This window comes from Rhinoderma darwinii, chromosome 1 (assembly GCF_050947455.1).
Source record: "Rhinoderma darwinii isolate aRhiDar2 chromosome 1, aRhiDar2.hap1, whole genome shotgun sequence".
Classification (NCBI taxonomy): Eukaryota; Metazoa; Chordata; class Amphibia; order Anura; family Rhinodermatidae; genus Rhinoderma; species Rhinoderma darwinii.
The window spans coordinates 28748254-28765860 of record NC_134687.1 but is presented as its reverse complement, the minus strand read 5'-3'; the positions used below and the strand labels follow the sequence as shown (position 1 = coordinate 28765860).

At 42.3% G+C, this 17607-nt stretch overlaps 1 protein-coding gene across 6 annotated transcripts in view; it reads left to right on the top strand.

The window, feature by feature from the left end:
- FAM53A (family with sequence similarity 53 member A) overlaps positions 1-13973 on the top strand; it is a 74074-nt gene extending 60101 nt beyond the window's left edge. For 5 of the 6 annotated variants that reach the window (XM_075856860.1, XM_075856868.1, XM_075856869.1 and 2 more), the window contains one exon: positions 12484-13973. In XM_075856860.1, the coding sequence (XP_075712975.1) occupies positions 12484-12753 (270 nt within the window). In that variant the 3' untranslated portion in view covers positions 12754-13973. Of the gene's footprint in view, positions 1-11289; positions 11408-12483 lie in introns of those variants that run through there. The other variant, XM_075856879.1, reaches the window with a different exon arrangement.
- The last annotated feature ends 3634 nt before the right edge of the window (positions 13974-17607 follow it).

Below are 17607 nucleotides of genomic sequence, written 5' to 3'. Positions count from 1 at the left end.
AGATCTCCTTCAAGATACCGGGTCAAAACATGCTCAAGACAACGGCCCCGCTTCTGCTTTCCTGACGGTCACAGCTTTTCTTGTTGTAGCATCATTGTGACAACTACAGAATTAAGTGACCCCCACCCCCCCTTGTCCTTGTATCTCTATCTATTTCGGTCTCTGATAAACAAATGAGATTGCTGGCTCGGGCAATCTTGTGATTTTCCATCGTTTTGTTCTGCATGCTCCAGCCTGTCGAGCACAAACAATGAGCCCATTCTAGAAGTGGCGTTAAGTCCGTAGTTAAGAAAATGTCGCAGTCTCAGAGCATTGCCCCCCCCCCAAAAAAATTTGAAAGGAAGAAAAAAAATATATCACAAGTCGGTCATTGCGTTGTTACCTTCTTTCAGCTGCTGCTTCGTTTTATTTGTTTCTATGAAAGCTGGCGGAAAACAAATATGGCTGCCATAATAGCTCCTATAGATGTGGACATCCAGTTTTCGCAGACTTTTTATGTAGTAAAAAAAACAAAAACTTTTCTATATTGCTACTCATTTGACCCAGATTTCACCCATCTACGGAATGGAATGAATAACTTGCCTATGCTCCGGTGAATTTTTTATTTAAAGCGGAAATGCCCTTTAATCGATGAACTTGAAGTGTGGGCATCCCAAACTTGCTGCTTTACTTTGAAGCAGGTGGGTGAAAGATTGAGCAGAATTTGCATTTGATCTTTGTAGATTTTGCCAAATTTATTAATCATGGTCAAGATTTCAATCTAGACCGGTATTCAGTACGGTGGGTGCAGTTCAGTGCCAAGTTACCCCACATAATGGCCAACAGTGTCTCAATCTTTTTGAATAAATCTCTCGGAATTTCCTTAAATAGCATCGGGATGGCCCAGTATTGTCCATGTGTTTCGAGGCCTGGCCATCTATTCTAAAGTTATAGCGAATTATATATTTTTAATTATTCAAATTTGTTTTCGAAATAAATTCTTTGTAATTGAATGAAGTTGCTATAGGAAAGGGTTAAAAGCTATGGATACTGCTGACGTTTTTGTTGGCATGGACCGTTGCCTCACCTCTCGTTTCCTGATCTCTGACATGCACCGTCTGCTGTCTGTAATTGTATTGTATCTAAGTTGGAAACATGGACTTCCAGGTTGTTGGGTTTTTTCCCCTTATTTTTAGAGTTTAGTTTGTGTCTATCACTTGCGGACAATGGAAGACTGGATCTGGCTAATAAGCGTATAAATATTAACCCTTTCTCCTTACTGTACAGAGGATTTCACAGCGGACTGCACGGCAGGCAAGGAGTTGTAGTGTAAATGTTGCCGAGACGTGTTGACCTGGTTTACCATATGCTCCTGTGTTGCATATGATGGGTGGTGCTAGAATGATCATTGTCGCCTGAGTTAGCTTGGAATTGATGACATCACATTTCCCAAAATTTGACTACACGTTATCACGTTGTGGACTGCAACACGCAAAACATGATGTGGGAGAAGACACATTTTTCGTGTATACCCTAAGGCCAGATTCACACGAATGTGGGGAAACTCGGACGTCAAAAAGTGATGTTTTTCATGTCCGAGTAGCCCCCTTGCGGGTTCCCTTTTCACGGATCCCCATAGACTTGAGTCTATGGGGGGATCCGTGAAAACTGAACAAAATAGGACGTGTTCTATTTTTCAACGGACCCTTCACACGGTCCATTGAAACAACGGCCGTGTAAACGGCCCCTTTGAAATACATGCGTCCATGTGACGGCTGTTGTTTTAACGGCCGTCACACGGACGTACTCTACGTTCGTCTGAATAAGCCCTAAGGGATACAGATCTTAAAGAGCAACTCCACCCGGGCTTGCATCCTAATCTGTACCACTAGTAGGTGCAGAATGTATGGTAATAGTTCTATGCTGCGGTCTTTCATGGTACCGAAAAATGGAACACGTTATGGATGGGAACTTTTGGTGCCTATAGTGCTAATTGGGGACATTTTTGGTTGAACCTAGTGTTCAATAAATCCACGTATGTAACTTTTTGGATGTGAATACTCTATTCTGTATGCCAATACTATTAGTTTTATTCCATACCATACCATTGTCCGCCCAGGTGGCTGTTATGGGACCCATTAGTTTAGCTAGACTTTCAACCCCTCATGGGTGGGGTCAATAGAAGTCATGCCATCCTTCCCTGCTAGGTTCAAAGGGGATGAAGTACCAGGCTCTCCTGACCACATGCAAAGGGGATGTAGTGGTAGGGTTCCCCATTTTTTGCTATGGACATGGTTACGGCTGGGAAATTATGATCGAAATCACGATTAATTGAACATGTAACCTCAATTACGATTATTTAGGCCACACCCCTTTTTGCGTGTTATGCCATTTAATTAATATTTATCCCCTGAGCCTGCTGTATACTACTTTATATAATATACCCACTGACACGGCCCCCACACAGTATATTGCCCCCATAGTTCTCCCCACACAGTATATTGCCCCCATAGTGCTCCCCACACAGTATAATGCCCCCATAGCTACCCTCCACACAGTATAATGCCCCTATAGCTGCCCTCCACACAGTATAATGCCCATATATCTGCCCTCCACACAGTATAATGCCCCTATAGCTGCCCTCCACACAGTATAATGCCCCTATAGCTGCCCTCAACACAGTATAATGCCCCTATAGCTGCCCTCCACACAGTATAATGCCCCTATAGCTGCCCTCCACACAGTATAATGCCCCTATAGCTGCCCTCCGCACAGTATAATGCCCCTATAGCTGCCCTCCGCACAGTATAATGCCCCTATAGCTGCCCTCCGCACAGTATAATGCCCCTATAGCTGCCCTCCGCACAGTATAATGCCCCTATAGCTGCCCTCCGCACAGTATAATGCCCCTATAGCTGCCCTCTGCACAGTACAATGCCCATGTATCTGCCCTCCACACAGTATAATGCCCCCATAACTGCCTTCCACACAGTATAATGCCCCCATAACTGCCTTCCACACAGTATAATGCCCCTATAGCTGCCGTCACACAGTATAATGCTCCCATAACTGCCCCACACTGTATAATGCCCCAACAGCTGCCCCCAGTGGTTCCTAATAAAAATAATTATAGACATACTCCCCTAACCCCTTTTCAATGACGAGTGGAGGAAATCCCTCTGCTCCTCTGATCTGTGCGGCACGGCGCAGACATGCGCAATGACATCACTTCCTCGCATCCAGCGATACATAGTGAATGGTAGAGCCATTGGATTTAAACCGGGGAAAAAAAGAATTGATAAAACCAAAATTCGCAAGATGACGTCGATTAATTGCGCTCAATTAATTGCCCAGCCCTAGACATGGTATTATTCCTTCTATTCAGCACCTATATATCTCATGCTTGACATATGTGACAAAGATGGAGGGGATATTGTCTTTCCTCACAAGAGCTGGTTGATGCACCTTCTTAGGAGGGTCTGATCATGACTGTAAGACACATGGATGGAAGATGAGAATGTGTCGCTGTCTTGGCAGATGGATGCCGCCCAGCTCCTCCACCAGAACGTTGTCTGCTCCGGTTTCACGGCCCTGACAGCCTTCTATTTAATTTATCATGACTAACCAGAAACGCTATAGTAATAACAAGCATGAACGACCAGATGAAGCAAGATGTCAGTCACAGGATCTCGCTGGAGACCTTGGAAGGAAAACCCGTTGCCATAACAGTGACCAAAACAAGACGTCCTGACAGGAACACCTCCCCGCAGAGTGTTATATTGACAGGGCGGCCTGTGTTTTTATTACCCGGAGCTCAATTTAGAGGGATGCGTCGGTGGCGAACTTCTAACACGTAGTGAAGGGGAAATAAAGATATATAATATTTTATTATTGCTTCCCAGAATACTTGGATAGGTGGTTGTGCTCATTTAGGGCAAGTTGTAAACACTTTTAAGAGGCAGCTGTGCGGAGCTCGTACAGTACCACGTAATATCTGCTGCATATCGCTTTATGAGGCCTCTGCAGGTTACGTTGCAGGAAATGAGTGAATTCAACCTCGATGTATTTCCATTGCGTTCCGCAGAAACCGCCAGACTTCAAGTTCATATCTCTAGAGGAGACGATAATGCAGGTTTTGCAGAATGTGTGTTCATAAAAGTACAGCAGAACTGACTTTGTCATCTCTTACATTGTATGTTGACATAACTCTGTCCCCAGTAATTCTATTTAAGATCTCTGATTGCTGTGGGTGGGTGGGTGGGTGGGTGGAAACCTTGTTTGCATTGACACTTCAAATTTGCCCTTACCAAGTTTGCTTTCCTACCTGATGATTTGTTACATTGCTCATCCTACGCAACACTCAGCGAGCTGAATGAGGTCAGGATCGGTGCTTCTGTATGAGAACAAGGAAGCTTCTATTAAAATAACAGCAAGCAGAGATCTTGGGGTGAGGCATTGAAAAGCAGAATATGAGAAAGTTGCGGAAGATTTTTGCTGCACATAAAGTTGGACAAGGCCAACAGGAGGAGCCAAAGAAAAACAAGCGAAGAGGGAGGAGAGAGCAGGGGCTGCACATTTCTATGAAGCCTGGGTGACTGACAGATTGATTATAACGTAGCTACTTCATATAGAAGAGGTCAGAAGTATTTCTGCCTTACACAGGACTTGGTGACAGAACAAAAGTTCTTAACATAATATAGATTTTTTTTTTAGCTAAGTGTTTGGAGATTGAGTAAACTTTTGGACTCCTTTTCCAGCAGTGGATGGAAATACATTTTAAACCCTTAATATTTAATATAGAAGGCAGCTTATTATTTTTATGAACAATATACTTTTTAACCTCTTAATGACAATTATAATTCATCCAACGCCAATTTTCGCTTTGTTCGCCTCCGTTATAATTAGTATGCGAGTATTCAAAGTGATACTTTGAGCAGAATTGAAAAGACCTGCTGCCGCCTCGTTCATTGCCCTCTTGTCATGCTGAGGAGGCCACCAATGTTGGGTCTCCCGCCAAGCTCAGAATATCAATGTGAGTTTGAAGAGTTAATTTGGCGGACTTCAGGGGGGTGCCCCATCCCTGGACGGCAGCTGTCCTTTCATCTCCTCTCTTGTGCAGCAAAGTGCCTGATCTAGCAGCTGCCGGCACTTGTCACATCCCCTATAGAAAAGTGGTGTGGCCTGACAGAATGTGCTCGTTACAAAATGTCTATGGGTTTAATGAGGGGGAAACTTGGCGCGTTCCTTTCTAGAGGAGGGAAAAAAAATATTCATTAGAAAGATTCATTTTGTGTCATTTTAATATATTTGTTACTTTAGAATATTCTTTTCTTTTAAAATTTTAGAAAATATTTGTCTAACAGAGAAAATGAATTTTTTTTAAAATAATGTTCTTGCCTAGTCGTGTCATCATGGCAAGTTTTTTTATGGACAGGTCTCTTGCCTGAAATTGGACATAGAATATTTGTTGGCCTTTTATTTTTATTTTTTTATTTATTTTTTTAAATATTCAATAACCCCATTCACGTGATTTTTTGGGGATTGGCTAAATGTCCAAAATTTCAGAATAAATGGCATATTGTGTAATGCATGGACAGGCTGGGTTCGCCAATGTGAGCGCTGCGTTTTCCTAGCGGCTCTTCGCTCTGGCTATTAAAGGTTACAATCGGGAGAACTCCTATATGAATAGGGCATTCTTGTTGGGTTTAGCTTAGGGACTTTAGGGGGTATTCACTAAAAAGGGACTTGGATTTACGGAATGCTAAGTGGTATGTATGAGAACCTGCAGCAATATTATGTGCTCTGGGAAATATTTAAGTTAAAAAAGCAGTAAAGTCAAAATGTCTTCAGACGCTTTGCTTACGAGTCGAGAGGTTGTAGTTTAAGCTTTGAAGGTCTACGAGCATGTCTGTCCTTTATAGGTTGCCATCTTCTGCAGTTTGTTTCTCCTAATGATACTAATTTCCATTTGCCGAAGGTAAAGTTCAATACTGGCACCACAATGACTGCGCTACGCATTTCGTGATCAAGATATATTCTTTGCAAAACTTGTATCCGTTCTATGTCTACATGGTTGCCGATTTTTCAAAAACATACTAGACATAATTTTCCTAATTCATTCTAATTCTGCTATGATTTTCGGGGGGGGTCTCGGCCCAAATGAAATGATCTTGTCTTTTTGACTCTGGACAGCTTAATAGTATTTCCAGTTGTCGCAGTCATCCTGTTTGATAAGTATTGAGATGCATATGACTTTATGCCTGAGAGCCTCTATAAATGAACTTCATGGTTATATCTGCACCATTACCCCTGCTGAACAGGGCCGGCGGCAGAGGGGGGCATAGAATGGGATGTTCCTGCCCCTCAGACAAAGCCCCGTCGAACTGGAACACAGATGGCATGTGCCAATAACTATGCAGAGCGTGGGTCTAAATGTTAATGTTTATTTTCCATTCTTTTCATGGAGAATACAGCTATAAATCCCTCCAGGGCTCAAAGCTGGGGCGCTCCTGTTGCTATTTAGCGGTTTAGCAAGCTTATCCTTTCACCAGCTCAACATTTGGTTTCTGAACCAAACCTGAGGAATTCGTGTCCACCCTCCCCCTTTTTTTTTTCTTTTTTTTTTGAATGGCCAAGTAGACACTGTCCATGTTGAATGAGCAGCTATTTTGCAACTAGGACATGCCGAAATGAGGAGTGTGCTGTTCTTGACAGGACCCTGCTAGGATGGGCTTGGGCCCTTTCTTTTCGACAACGCATGAACAGTCAAAGGCCTCCTTTTTATCTATTGTTGCCTAGGAGGATACCCATTTAGAGTTCAAATTCCAGCAGGCTTTGGAAATATCGAAAGACGATAGCACTATGGGCCAGTCTCGGAGATGATAATCAGGAATCAAAAGTGATCTCTAGACAAGCCAGCACTTTGTGCTCTGACAGGAACAAACACACTGGGGTACTTAGGTCTGAATGAAAGCTCGAAGGCGCTTTCTTTTCGGAACGCTGAATGAAACTGCTTCTGGTGGTGGCGTCCACGTCGAGCATCTGCTGCTCCGTAGCCTTTAGAAACGGCAGAGGAGGAGATCACAATGTGAAATTAGGCCCAAAATGTCATTTAATGAAGTGAGCCTCTGTGCTCTGGACGACTTCTGTGTGTTCACAGCAAATGAAAGGCTTCGGGGGGGTGAGAGCTTCAGAAACAGACCTCTCGTTAGATTCCTCCGCTTTTTCTTTTTTCCTTCCAAAGAAGCAAAGATTTTTTTTTATTTTTTTTTTTGTGTGTACAGGGAAGGATAGACTTATTCCATCTGGATGTTTTATATGTGTGGGCTTCAGATGTTTCTTTTTGAACAATACCTTCAGAACTGATGAACCCAGAATGAGCGCGTCTCGGTTTTTATCTTTTTCGTCATTTAATTTAGTCGTTAACACACAATGTTAACAGCTTGCTGATAATTTGGCAATATCAAAAAGTTCAAAAAGGTAAAGAATTATTAGTCCACGTTTGAGAACATGATTTCTTTACTTTGTGTACATTATTTTTTTTTATGTATTCTGTAGTATAAAGACCAGTAGATATTCTATGTATGTACTAGGGAGGTGGCCAGATTAAAGGAGTTGTCCAGGATTACAAAAACAGCGCCACACCTGTCCATTGGTTGTGTCTGGTATTGCAGCTCAGTTGCATTGATGTGAAAGGGACTGTACTGCAATACCACAAACAATCTGTGGACAGGTGTGGCGCTGCTTTATGAAGAAAGCAGCCATGTATTTCTAAGCCTGGACAGTCCCTTTAAGACTTGTCAAACCATTGAAAGTCATTGAAATATTTACCCAGGATACCACAATTATATGTCCAGGCCTAGCATTGGCATTTATAAATGTCTCCTACATTTTCCAACCTTTGATATCTATCCATCTATTTCATATCTATCTAGCAATCTATATTGAGCTATCAATCTCAAAATATCTATGATTTAGCTCATGTCTATCTTATATCTATTCATTTCATATCTATCTTTCTACGATTTATCTATTCATCTCCGATCTATCTCCTGTCCATCTTCCGTTCATAACAAATACCACCAGCACCCCGAAGGGATTCCATTGACTCACAAATATTGTTTTTTGGGTTCCGATGCAGTTTCCGTAGCTTCGACTGGAAGAATGATGCTGCATGCAGTTCTAGTCTTCCCTTCTAAGTTGCTGTAGAATGCTAACCACTCTTGCACACGACCGAGATTGGGCCGTTAAAAACGGTCTAAGTGTGGGCTGGATTTCCCGGCCCGACCACGGTACAGGTGAACAGGACTCCTGGCATCATAGACATTTTATGATGCTAGGAGTCTCTGCCTCCCCACAGAGTTTCTGTTCCATACTAAACAAAATTATACAGTACAGAACAGCAGTTCCACGGGGAGGCAGTGACTCCTAGCATCATAAATGTCTATGATACCAGGAGTCCTGTTCACCTGTACCGTGGTCTGGCCGGGAAATCCAGCCGGGCACTCGAACTGTTTTTCAGGGCACGAACGCGGTCGTGTGCAAGAGGTGTTAAAGAGGCTCCGAACCTCTCACGACCGTGTGAACATTGCCCAATGTCTATGAAGATCTTTACATTTCAAATTCTGTAGACCAACAATTGGAATTGTAGGGCGCCACAGACAAATGACCTCCACTCTTAAGAGGGTCTAAGGGTATTCTTTACATTTTTAATAGTTGATTGGAAAATACACCTCTCTAGCGCACATTCAGTTCCTCTGAGAAGTCCCAACAGCTGGCTATGCAATAATATTACGAATTTAATTGATCTTCTATGACTTGCACTTTAACCCAGACATTCCACCAAACAGCCGTCAGTAGGTGCACTAGTAATTCGCCGTCATGATGAAGAATGTAATCCTGGCCTATTGATAGTGTTTGGCTGTTGGGGAGTAATATGCCAATTACATGCCTGCAGGTGTTCAGACGGTGTCATGCCTCGGCTTGCAGTTGCAGAAGAGGCCGCGCGGTTCCCCTCGGCTGAATAGAGTCCCAGGAACTCCTCTGTTGGGTAGACCTGGTTTATTTTGCATGCCGTCTGCCAGCTTCATTCTTAGACAAGAACTTCATCAACTTGTTGACTGTACAGAATGGTTATCTCAAGCTACAGGATGTTTCGTTTGACAATGAACTTGGAATTTAGTCTAGTGAGACCTGAAGAATGGATACAAAAAATACACAGTAGAACATGGACGGTGGTGTTGATAGATAGAGCCAACGATAAAGAAAAAAAATAATAACCCGAGACTTTGTTACCGCACCCAGCCTGTCTTGAAGTCATTGCAAAGATTTTTCTTTGGAAATTCTTCCCCGTTGTGCAAGTATTTGTTGTGTGATCTGACTGAGAATTAGCTGTTGCAGTATTACTTAGTGCTGCAATGGTGATAGCGTTGAGTTCCAAATTATGGGGATTAATTACATTGTTTAGAAGACGTAGCAGAGCTGCGATTCTCTAGAATCCTATTATTCCTTTGGTTTACAACCATTTAAGGCCTAATTTTGGCGTGTGTCAATTTCTCTATCCCTAACAAAATGTCATAGCCTGTTTAGGTTTGAAGACTACCTCTTCATCTTCGAGCAGCCTGTAGTTCCCCTCTCTGTTGCCTGCAGGTTTTGTCTAATTATTCAGAAACTTTCCCAGTACTTTAAAATTTAATCTGCAGCAACACCGTAAATAGTAAAGAGGATGAATAGAGAGGGGATGCAGCTGCAGTATTTCCCTGTGTTTGTAAGACTGCATTCTGTGAGAGGGGAGAAGGAGCAGAAGTGAGGAGACATCTAATTGGCGCAGAATGCTGAGCACAGCACTAGCCACAGACCAGAAAGAGCTGCCTAGCCACCAGGCATGTAGAAAGATAATATGCATTTTCAAATGGCAGACCATTAGACATACAATTTGGGACTGCACACATCAAATCTAGTGCTTATTGGGTACTTATGTTCCAATATCGGAACGTTCTTCTGACAGTGGTCAATTTTGTTCGGTCTATGCTTACCTTAAGGCTACATTCAGACGAGCGAAGCTAACCTCAGATGTGAAAACCTGCCGATTTTTCACGTCCGTGGTGCACCTGTGCGAGGCGCGTTGTCACGGATACCACATAGACTAGAGTCTATGGAGGGATGCGTGACACGCAGTAAAATAGGACATGTCCTATTTTTTCACGGACCCTTCACACGCTCCGTTGAAACAATGGTCGTGTGAACGGACTCATTGAAGTACATGAGTCCGTGTGACGGCCGTTGTTTTAACGGCCATCACACGGCCTACATATACGCTCGTCTGAATGAGCCCTAAATTAGTCACATCTACCATATGCTAATGTATTGGAGAGAAACTTATCTGAATACTTTGAAAGACAATGCCACTTAGACTGTTTCCCAGTACATATTGCCAATGTCTCTTTGGTTTGGCTTAGTCTACTGCACGGTAGTTATGTTTCGTTCTTGTTCGTGCATGCCCGGCTTGTTTAGATTTCTTGTTTAGAGGAATTTGTTCCAATAGTGTCTTAATTTGTGTATTAAGATGTTAAAAATTAGATGGTTCTGCACCTGTTAACTACATCTTTCAGAATGAAAGAGGTAGAATGATAGCCATGTCAGACCGTGAACTGACGGTGTTTCTAGTTGAGGCTGGATTAAGCACACCATCTCATCTACTTTTGCCTGAACTGCAAAAATAAGTTGACATAATCAGAGACCATGGTTGTCCATACACGAGACGATGTTGACGATTGGACAGACGTTGGTCTTGCGAGGGGGGGGTGTCAAGTATTTTCGACAGAGGATACTTTTGAAGATGGTCTTGTTGGAAAATCTTTGTGCCATGAGTATAAACTTTTCCTAAATAATGTAGTTCACTTGGCAGGGCATCCAAGCATGGGCCAATGTCTGAATGATACATAGTTGAGCGATCTCCATGTCTATGGCCATCCTTCCATTGGTGGTTCCTGTTTTGAGGATACATGGCCGTTTCTTTGCTGCCAAAGCATTTATATGGGCCTTTGATGGTCTTCACCTATATAGTAATCTACACTTTTAGTTTCATACGAGAAGACTACTACTCCTTACAATACCATTATACCTCAGATGAATCTAAATTGGTCATAGGTTCGATTTTTGAAGAAACTTTTAGATTTTGTGGAAAGTTTTTATCCAACCTAAAAAAAGTAAATATGAAATATTTAAGATTGGAACTACGTAAATGACTCTTCATTTAGTGGTTGTTAATTTCTTAATTTGTCATCATTTTTATTTGTACATATATACAAGATACGTACACGTGAAGAAGGAAAGATTGTATCTTGTATTAACCTTGATCATCTGACTTGAGAGGACAGCGGGCTATAAGGGAGCTGTGTGCTGAACTTATATAATCTAATTGTTCACACCCCTCAAGTCCAGAAGCATTTGTACCAAGTTGGCCGGCAAGTGATTTTTCTTTTACGCTTTATATAATCTCCTTGAAAAGCTCCACCGTTTCAGTAAATCTGGCAGCACATGAAATAGAAGTCGGTTAGAAATAATTTGGGAATTAATTAATCCTGTTTTCGATGTTAACGTTATAAACTAATTTAGGCTGAAATAATTTACAGGATGCCGCTGCTGTTCACAGCTACTGGCTGAGGATAATAAACAAGAACCTAAAATGACCTTCTAGAAAGCCCTGTTTGACTTTGGAAGTTAAAGTATAAATTTGCAGAACCTTATTGATATTTTAGTTGGATGGTGCCCTGTGCGGTATCTTCTGTTGGTGCCTCCACCCCCAAGTGGGTGCACAAATAACCTTACCAAGCATTGCGCAAATAACACTTCCACACAATTAACCAAATTACAGTACTATACGGTGATGATGACGCCACCATAGACTGCAAAAATAATATACCGTACAGTGTCTAAGTAAATACCACCATACAGTGCACAAATACCAACATACCGTGACCAAGTAATCGCTCCATAAAGTAATCTCGTAACAGTGCTATACAATGTCTAAATAATACTGCAATACAATATTTTTGGTGGTCACAAACCTTGGATGCCAAGCCATCTGTGCTGCCCCCTTCAGCTGGGATTGCTGATGCACCCTGTGCGACTGCACAGTTTGCACAGCCCCAATCCTAACCTGACTCCAGTCACATTTTTTATTAACGCCCGATATTAAATTGTTGCGCTCCTTGTCGCCCCCTGGTGAATAATTCACATTGCCAAGAGAAGTGGGGGAAGGGAAATGACAGCTGCTCCGAGCACATTTCTGATTAGAAAAGACATGGTGAACGTCCGAGAGCAGACTAAGGTCTCATTCAGATGGGCTTACTGGACGCAGTTTTTCCTGGACCCCCGATTTACATGTTCCCCATAAAGTGAATCTACAGAACTATACGGATCAGTGAATCGTAAGGCTATGAACATTCTTGTGTTATATTGGAAGCTTTTTGTATTGATGTTCGTTTTTTTTTGTCTTTACAGACTTCCAAAAGCCTGTGCTCATTGGACTATGAAGATGAAGAAGATCCCCACCTCAAGACCATTGTCTCCTCCCCATGCGATTCCAATGACCACATGAATATCATCACTCCTGGCTCAAGCCCCGTCAAGGAGACCACATACGGAGGAACCTGCCTCATGAACTGCTCAAGGGGGGCAGTCGTGAGCGAAAGCGATGAAGACACAAGTGACTGTGACAGCTTTCCTAGAGATTGCGGGGATCTGGATCTGGATTCAATAGAGAATAACTGAATCTCGTGGCCTCTGTAGGATAAGACGTCCTCCCTGGTAGATTCGTGCCTTCTGTCGCCATTGCTCTCCTTCAAGGAGCCCAGTGGGGAAAAAGTTGCGGCCTAGTCACCTGTTTAGTTAATGAAATGGACAAGATAAAGACTGAGCATTAAAAAAAAGTTGTTTCCACTTGGCTGTTTTTGCTGCGCGGCCTAGTATGTGGGGCTATATACGTACAAAAGCTAAATAGATGTGAATGTACTCAACAAGTGTCCTATAGAGATGGAAAAATTGTACCTACAAGTGCTGACAGCGAGTGCCTAAATATATATTTTTCTGCTCAATAAATACACAGAGGGGTGGGAAAGGACTACTATTTTAAGCTAGTTTTATAATTATATAACCTCACTTTTTGCGGGGTGTGTGTCTCAGCGAGTACAATTTGTTTACTTTTGCGAACGCCGCACATACTAGGCTGCCAAACATCAGACAAAAGACAGCAGAGGAGTTTCAAGGAAACATTTATATAAAAAAAACAAATAAATAAAAAATAAAAAAAATAACAGATATTTTTTGCATTTCTATGGCTTTTACAGTTCTGGAAAAAAAAAAAAAAAAGCATCTCTATTTTCAAATGAATTTTTCCAAAGGGCATTCTTTAACTTACAATATGTCTGCCGTGATTCTAGTGCAGGTATATGTTCTATATTTGTTCAAAAGAGCTTAAAGTTCTACAGGAAAAAATAAAATAAAAAAAAGACATGTTTGATGAAAAAGTCGACTCAAGACGTGTAGTGAACACACTTAGTCCAAAATACCAAAACTAACCGCAAAATTATTATTTTTTTTATAGTACGCGGTTACAAAACAACATTTACTATTTTTTCTTTTTTTTTTGTAATAGACATTGATCAAAATCAACTAATGAACTTAAAGTTAATGCGGGAAAAAGCTCCCAAAATTTGGTCATGAGTTTGGTTATCTTTTCTTTTTTTACCTTGAACAAAGCAATGGCGATTTGCATTACGTGCATTTGAGTGCGAGTAGTCACATGCCTTGTAGGTCATTATTACAATTTTTTTTTGTTATTTTTCTACTGTTCAAAACAAGAATGTATTGGAGCACTTGAACTTTAGACAGGGATTTTGTAAAGTAACGATCAATTCCACAGGAAGAGGTCACCCCCTCAGCAATAGAAGGCAATTTGTCCTTGAATAAATAAAAAAAATGAATTTGCTTTGCATCTTGTGTGTGTTGATTTCTTCATTCTTTACATTAGAGGTTCTCTATTTAAATACATTTTTAGAAAAAAATATCTTAGGTCTGAGATCGGCAAGGGGTGGGGACTGCTTCCAAGCTGTCAACAATGTACCTATCCAAATACCAAATTACGGAGTGGCTACTAGATACACTGAGAAACTGTGGATGTTGTTACTAATCTGATTGTCTGGGGTAGCGCATTCCCGAGGACTGGTGCAGCACGAGAGAAGTGTTGGAGACGGGAGTGGGAGGTTCAGCTTATGGGGGATGTTAGTCTTAGATTGTTGGCAGATTGTAGAGCACGCGTAGAATGGTCGAGAGAGATGTAAGAAGGTGCAGCACTGTGGAGAGCTTTGTGGGCGAGTGTAATACATCTTAATTATGTTCTAAAGTGAATGGGCAACCAGTGCAGTGACTGGCACAGGGTATAGAGGCATTGGTGTAGCAGTCCAGTGCAGTGACTGGCACAGGGTAGAGGCATTGGTGTAGCAGTCCAGTGCAGAGACTGGCACAGGGTAGAGGCAATGGTGCAGCAGTCCAGTGTAGAGACTGGCACAGGTTAGAGGCATTGGTGTAGCAGTGCAGAGACTGGCACTGGGTAGAGGCATTGGTGTAGCAGTCCAGTGCAGAGACTGGCACAAGGTAGAGGCATTGGTGTAGCAGTCCAGTGCAGACACTGGCACAGGGTAGAGGCATTGGTGTAGCAGTCCAGTGCAGAGACTGGCACAGGGTAACGGCATTGGTGTAGCAGTCCAGTATAGAGACTGGCAAAGGGTAGAAGCATTGGTGTAGTGGTTGGTCAGAAAGATCAGTCCGGCTGCTGGATTCTCGATAAATTAGAAAAGGGAGAGCTTAGTGAGGGGGAGACGGATTAGTAATGAGTTACAGTAGACAAGATGAGAATGAATCAGAGCGACAATAAGAGTTTTGAGAACCCACGTAGTCAATTCTCTGTCTCTACCTGACAAAAAACATTAAAAGGCAACTGCAGAGTTTTTAAAAGAGAGGGGGTGTTCAAATTTGTTGCTGCATGACAAAATACCCATTCCCCATTATACTCCGTTTGACAACTTTCTACATGTACTACTACATAACATGTATGTATATAGGGAGGTTTAGGTCAATCTAGATGAGTTAAGGGATTAATAACTAATATCTATGGTGGTAAGGGTTTTAATGGTTCTTGCACCTTGGTGGACCCCTGCAGCCTCTGGACCCCATAGCAACTGCTTTGTAGTTTTGCCCATGTAACTAGTGGACCTAAAGTTAACAAAAGCTGTTTGCGCAGTGGCTTCAGTTTCTGCCGACCGTGGTATTTTATTTGCTGTATAGCGCCTACATATTCTACAGCAGGTTTCAGTTCTTGCATGCACATGGCTCCCTGTTGACAGTCGAGTTTACCGTCTGAGGTACAGAACCACCCAGGCCACATAACCAACTAATCTATGCATGTTTTTGAAGGGTTAGGATGAAACATGGAGAAAATGCAAACTTCACATAGATGTTGACCTGGTGGAATATTCGCTATAATGCAACATTCAGCTTTAGTTTATGAAAGGTGATCGCAGTGTAGGAAGGAAATATAAGCAATCAAAATCCAATAGAATGTTTTAGTTTTTTTATTATAGAATATAATTGCTTTGGTTTCATAGCTTTAGTATAAAAAATAACACTTCCACTGTATTCTCTGAAGTTGTGATCAGAGCTCTTCTGTGTCATATCTAAAGCCAACATGCAACACTGCCGAATAAGATCCTGCTGAGGAGAAAAGATGGAAATTAAACCTGCAGTGCAAGTCTCCGAAAGCCGTATACAGTAGTACAAACCAGTTAATGTACAGATTACATAAGATACTACAAGTGCATTACGGACAGGGTTTCCTTGATAGGAAACCAAGGAGTAGAGCTTAAAAAGGTTTTCCAGGGATAAGCTTTGAACAAGGTTCTCCTTCCCTGTTGGTGGAAAGGTGCCCACATATGAGTCGTCACGCTCTACTAAAATAAATGGAAGGTACTTTAAAGCTTTAAAGCTGGAGCGATCACTGGGAAATTAACAATGCCACCAATGGATGCCCATGTTGGCTATGGTGGAGTTCAGAGCAATGTAAACCACCCATTAGACAAACATGCCGAAGGTTCTCTGCAAAGGCGATGTCCAAAAGTAGTCAACTCTTTTAATACATAAAGTTGTTTGAAATCCACTACCCATGAATTAGTCTTTGCATTTTTGCATTGTCCTTCCACGTGAAACTCTGAACATTTAGAAGTCCAGATGACCACCCAGTAGTCAGGGGCATAGTGCAAGAGTGTAGCTTGGGCCCCCTTTGCAACTTTTGTTCACGGCCATAGCTTGCCCGTAACTTTCAGCTGCATCACTGGGATTCTTGTAACCAATTAATGGAGCACTAGCAGCTAGATGTGTTGCTAGGGCCTTAAAAGGGCACAAGCCCTAAGACACTTGCCCCCCCCCCCCCCAAAGGAAAAATTATATATATATATATATATATATCAGACCGCATATCTATAAGTCAAGTGAAAAGTAAATACAATAGTTACATCCATTGACTCACAGGTGACGTATTCTCTGATTGTAGCCACCCCTTTTCTCTACCCAGGGCCAGACCACCATGACGGCTTTTTCCAGATATGACTACTCTGTGCACGCAAACTCCCCATCCTGCTGCTGCCGCCCTCAATGCCCCTCTAAGTGCCCCCTACACAGTACTAGTGCCACACAAACTAATAGTGCCCCTCCACAGTAATATTCCCCCATTATGCCCACCAGAAAAAGGACCCCTCTGTGCCCCCACAAAGTAATAGTGCTACCTCTGTTCCCCCAAAGTAATATTACCCTCTACAGTGTTGGGTTTGCTGCCGCCGTCCACCCTTAGTACTATGCAAACATACTGCAATGCCGTACACTGACTGGACCAATTTAATAAGAAGGCACACTTTATTACTTCACAGCTCTGTTGCCTGACGTAGCGGCGTGTGGCAAATCCTCCCCTGCCTCAGAGCACATACTTTAAGAGGAGGAGTCGGGGGGAAAACACGCTGTCATATACAGCACTGTGTCAGGCAGCAGAGTGGTGAAGTAATGAAGGTTGTCCTCTTGTTCTTGTCTGTTCCCTCGCAATTAGAGCCCTGTCACCGTTATTGTGGTGAGGGGCGCCTGCGCAATCCCCCCAGCTTAAAGGCAGCTGCGACCGCTAAAACCCCTACAGCTACGCCACTGCCAGTAGTTGTGCAGAAAAAAGAATTCTTATAAAATCCTGAAGTTTATTATGAAAAATTGTTAACTGTATGTTGTCAGAGCATGCTCAGGGTTGTAGTTTCACAATAGCTGAAGTGCCACAGGTTAACACCACTACCTGAGCATGAGCTGTTCATTGCTGGGAGAAGATGCTGTTGAGTTCTCGTGTTCCTCATGTGAAATAAAGTATTTCTGTGGCACCCATTGAAATCAATTTTTATTGAAAGCCTGAGATCGTTTTTTTTTTCACCCAAATTGCCACAAAAATGTGTGTCACATAAAATAAAGTGGTCACTCGAATGCAGTCTATCACAAGTCCTCTCCAAAAGAAGAAGGGCCCCTAATCTGTTCACCAATCCTCCG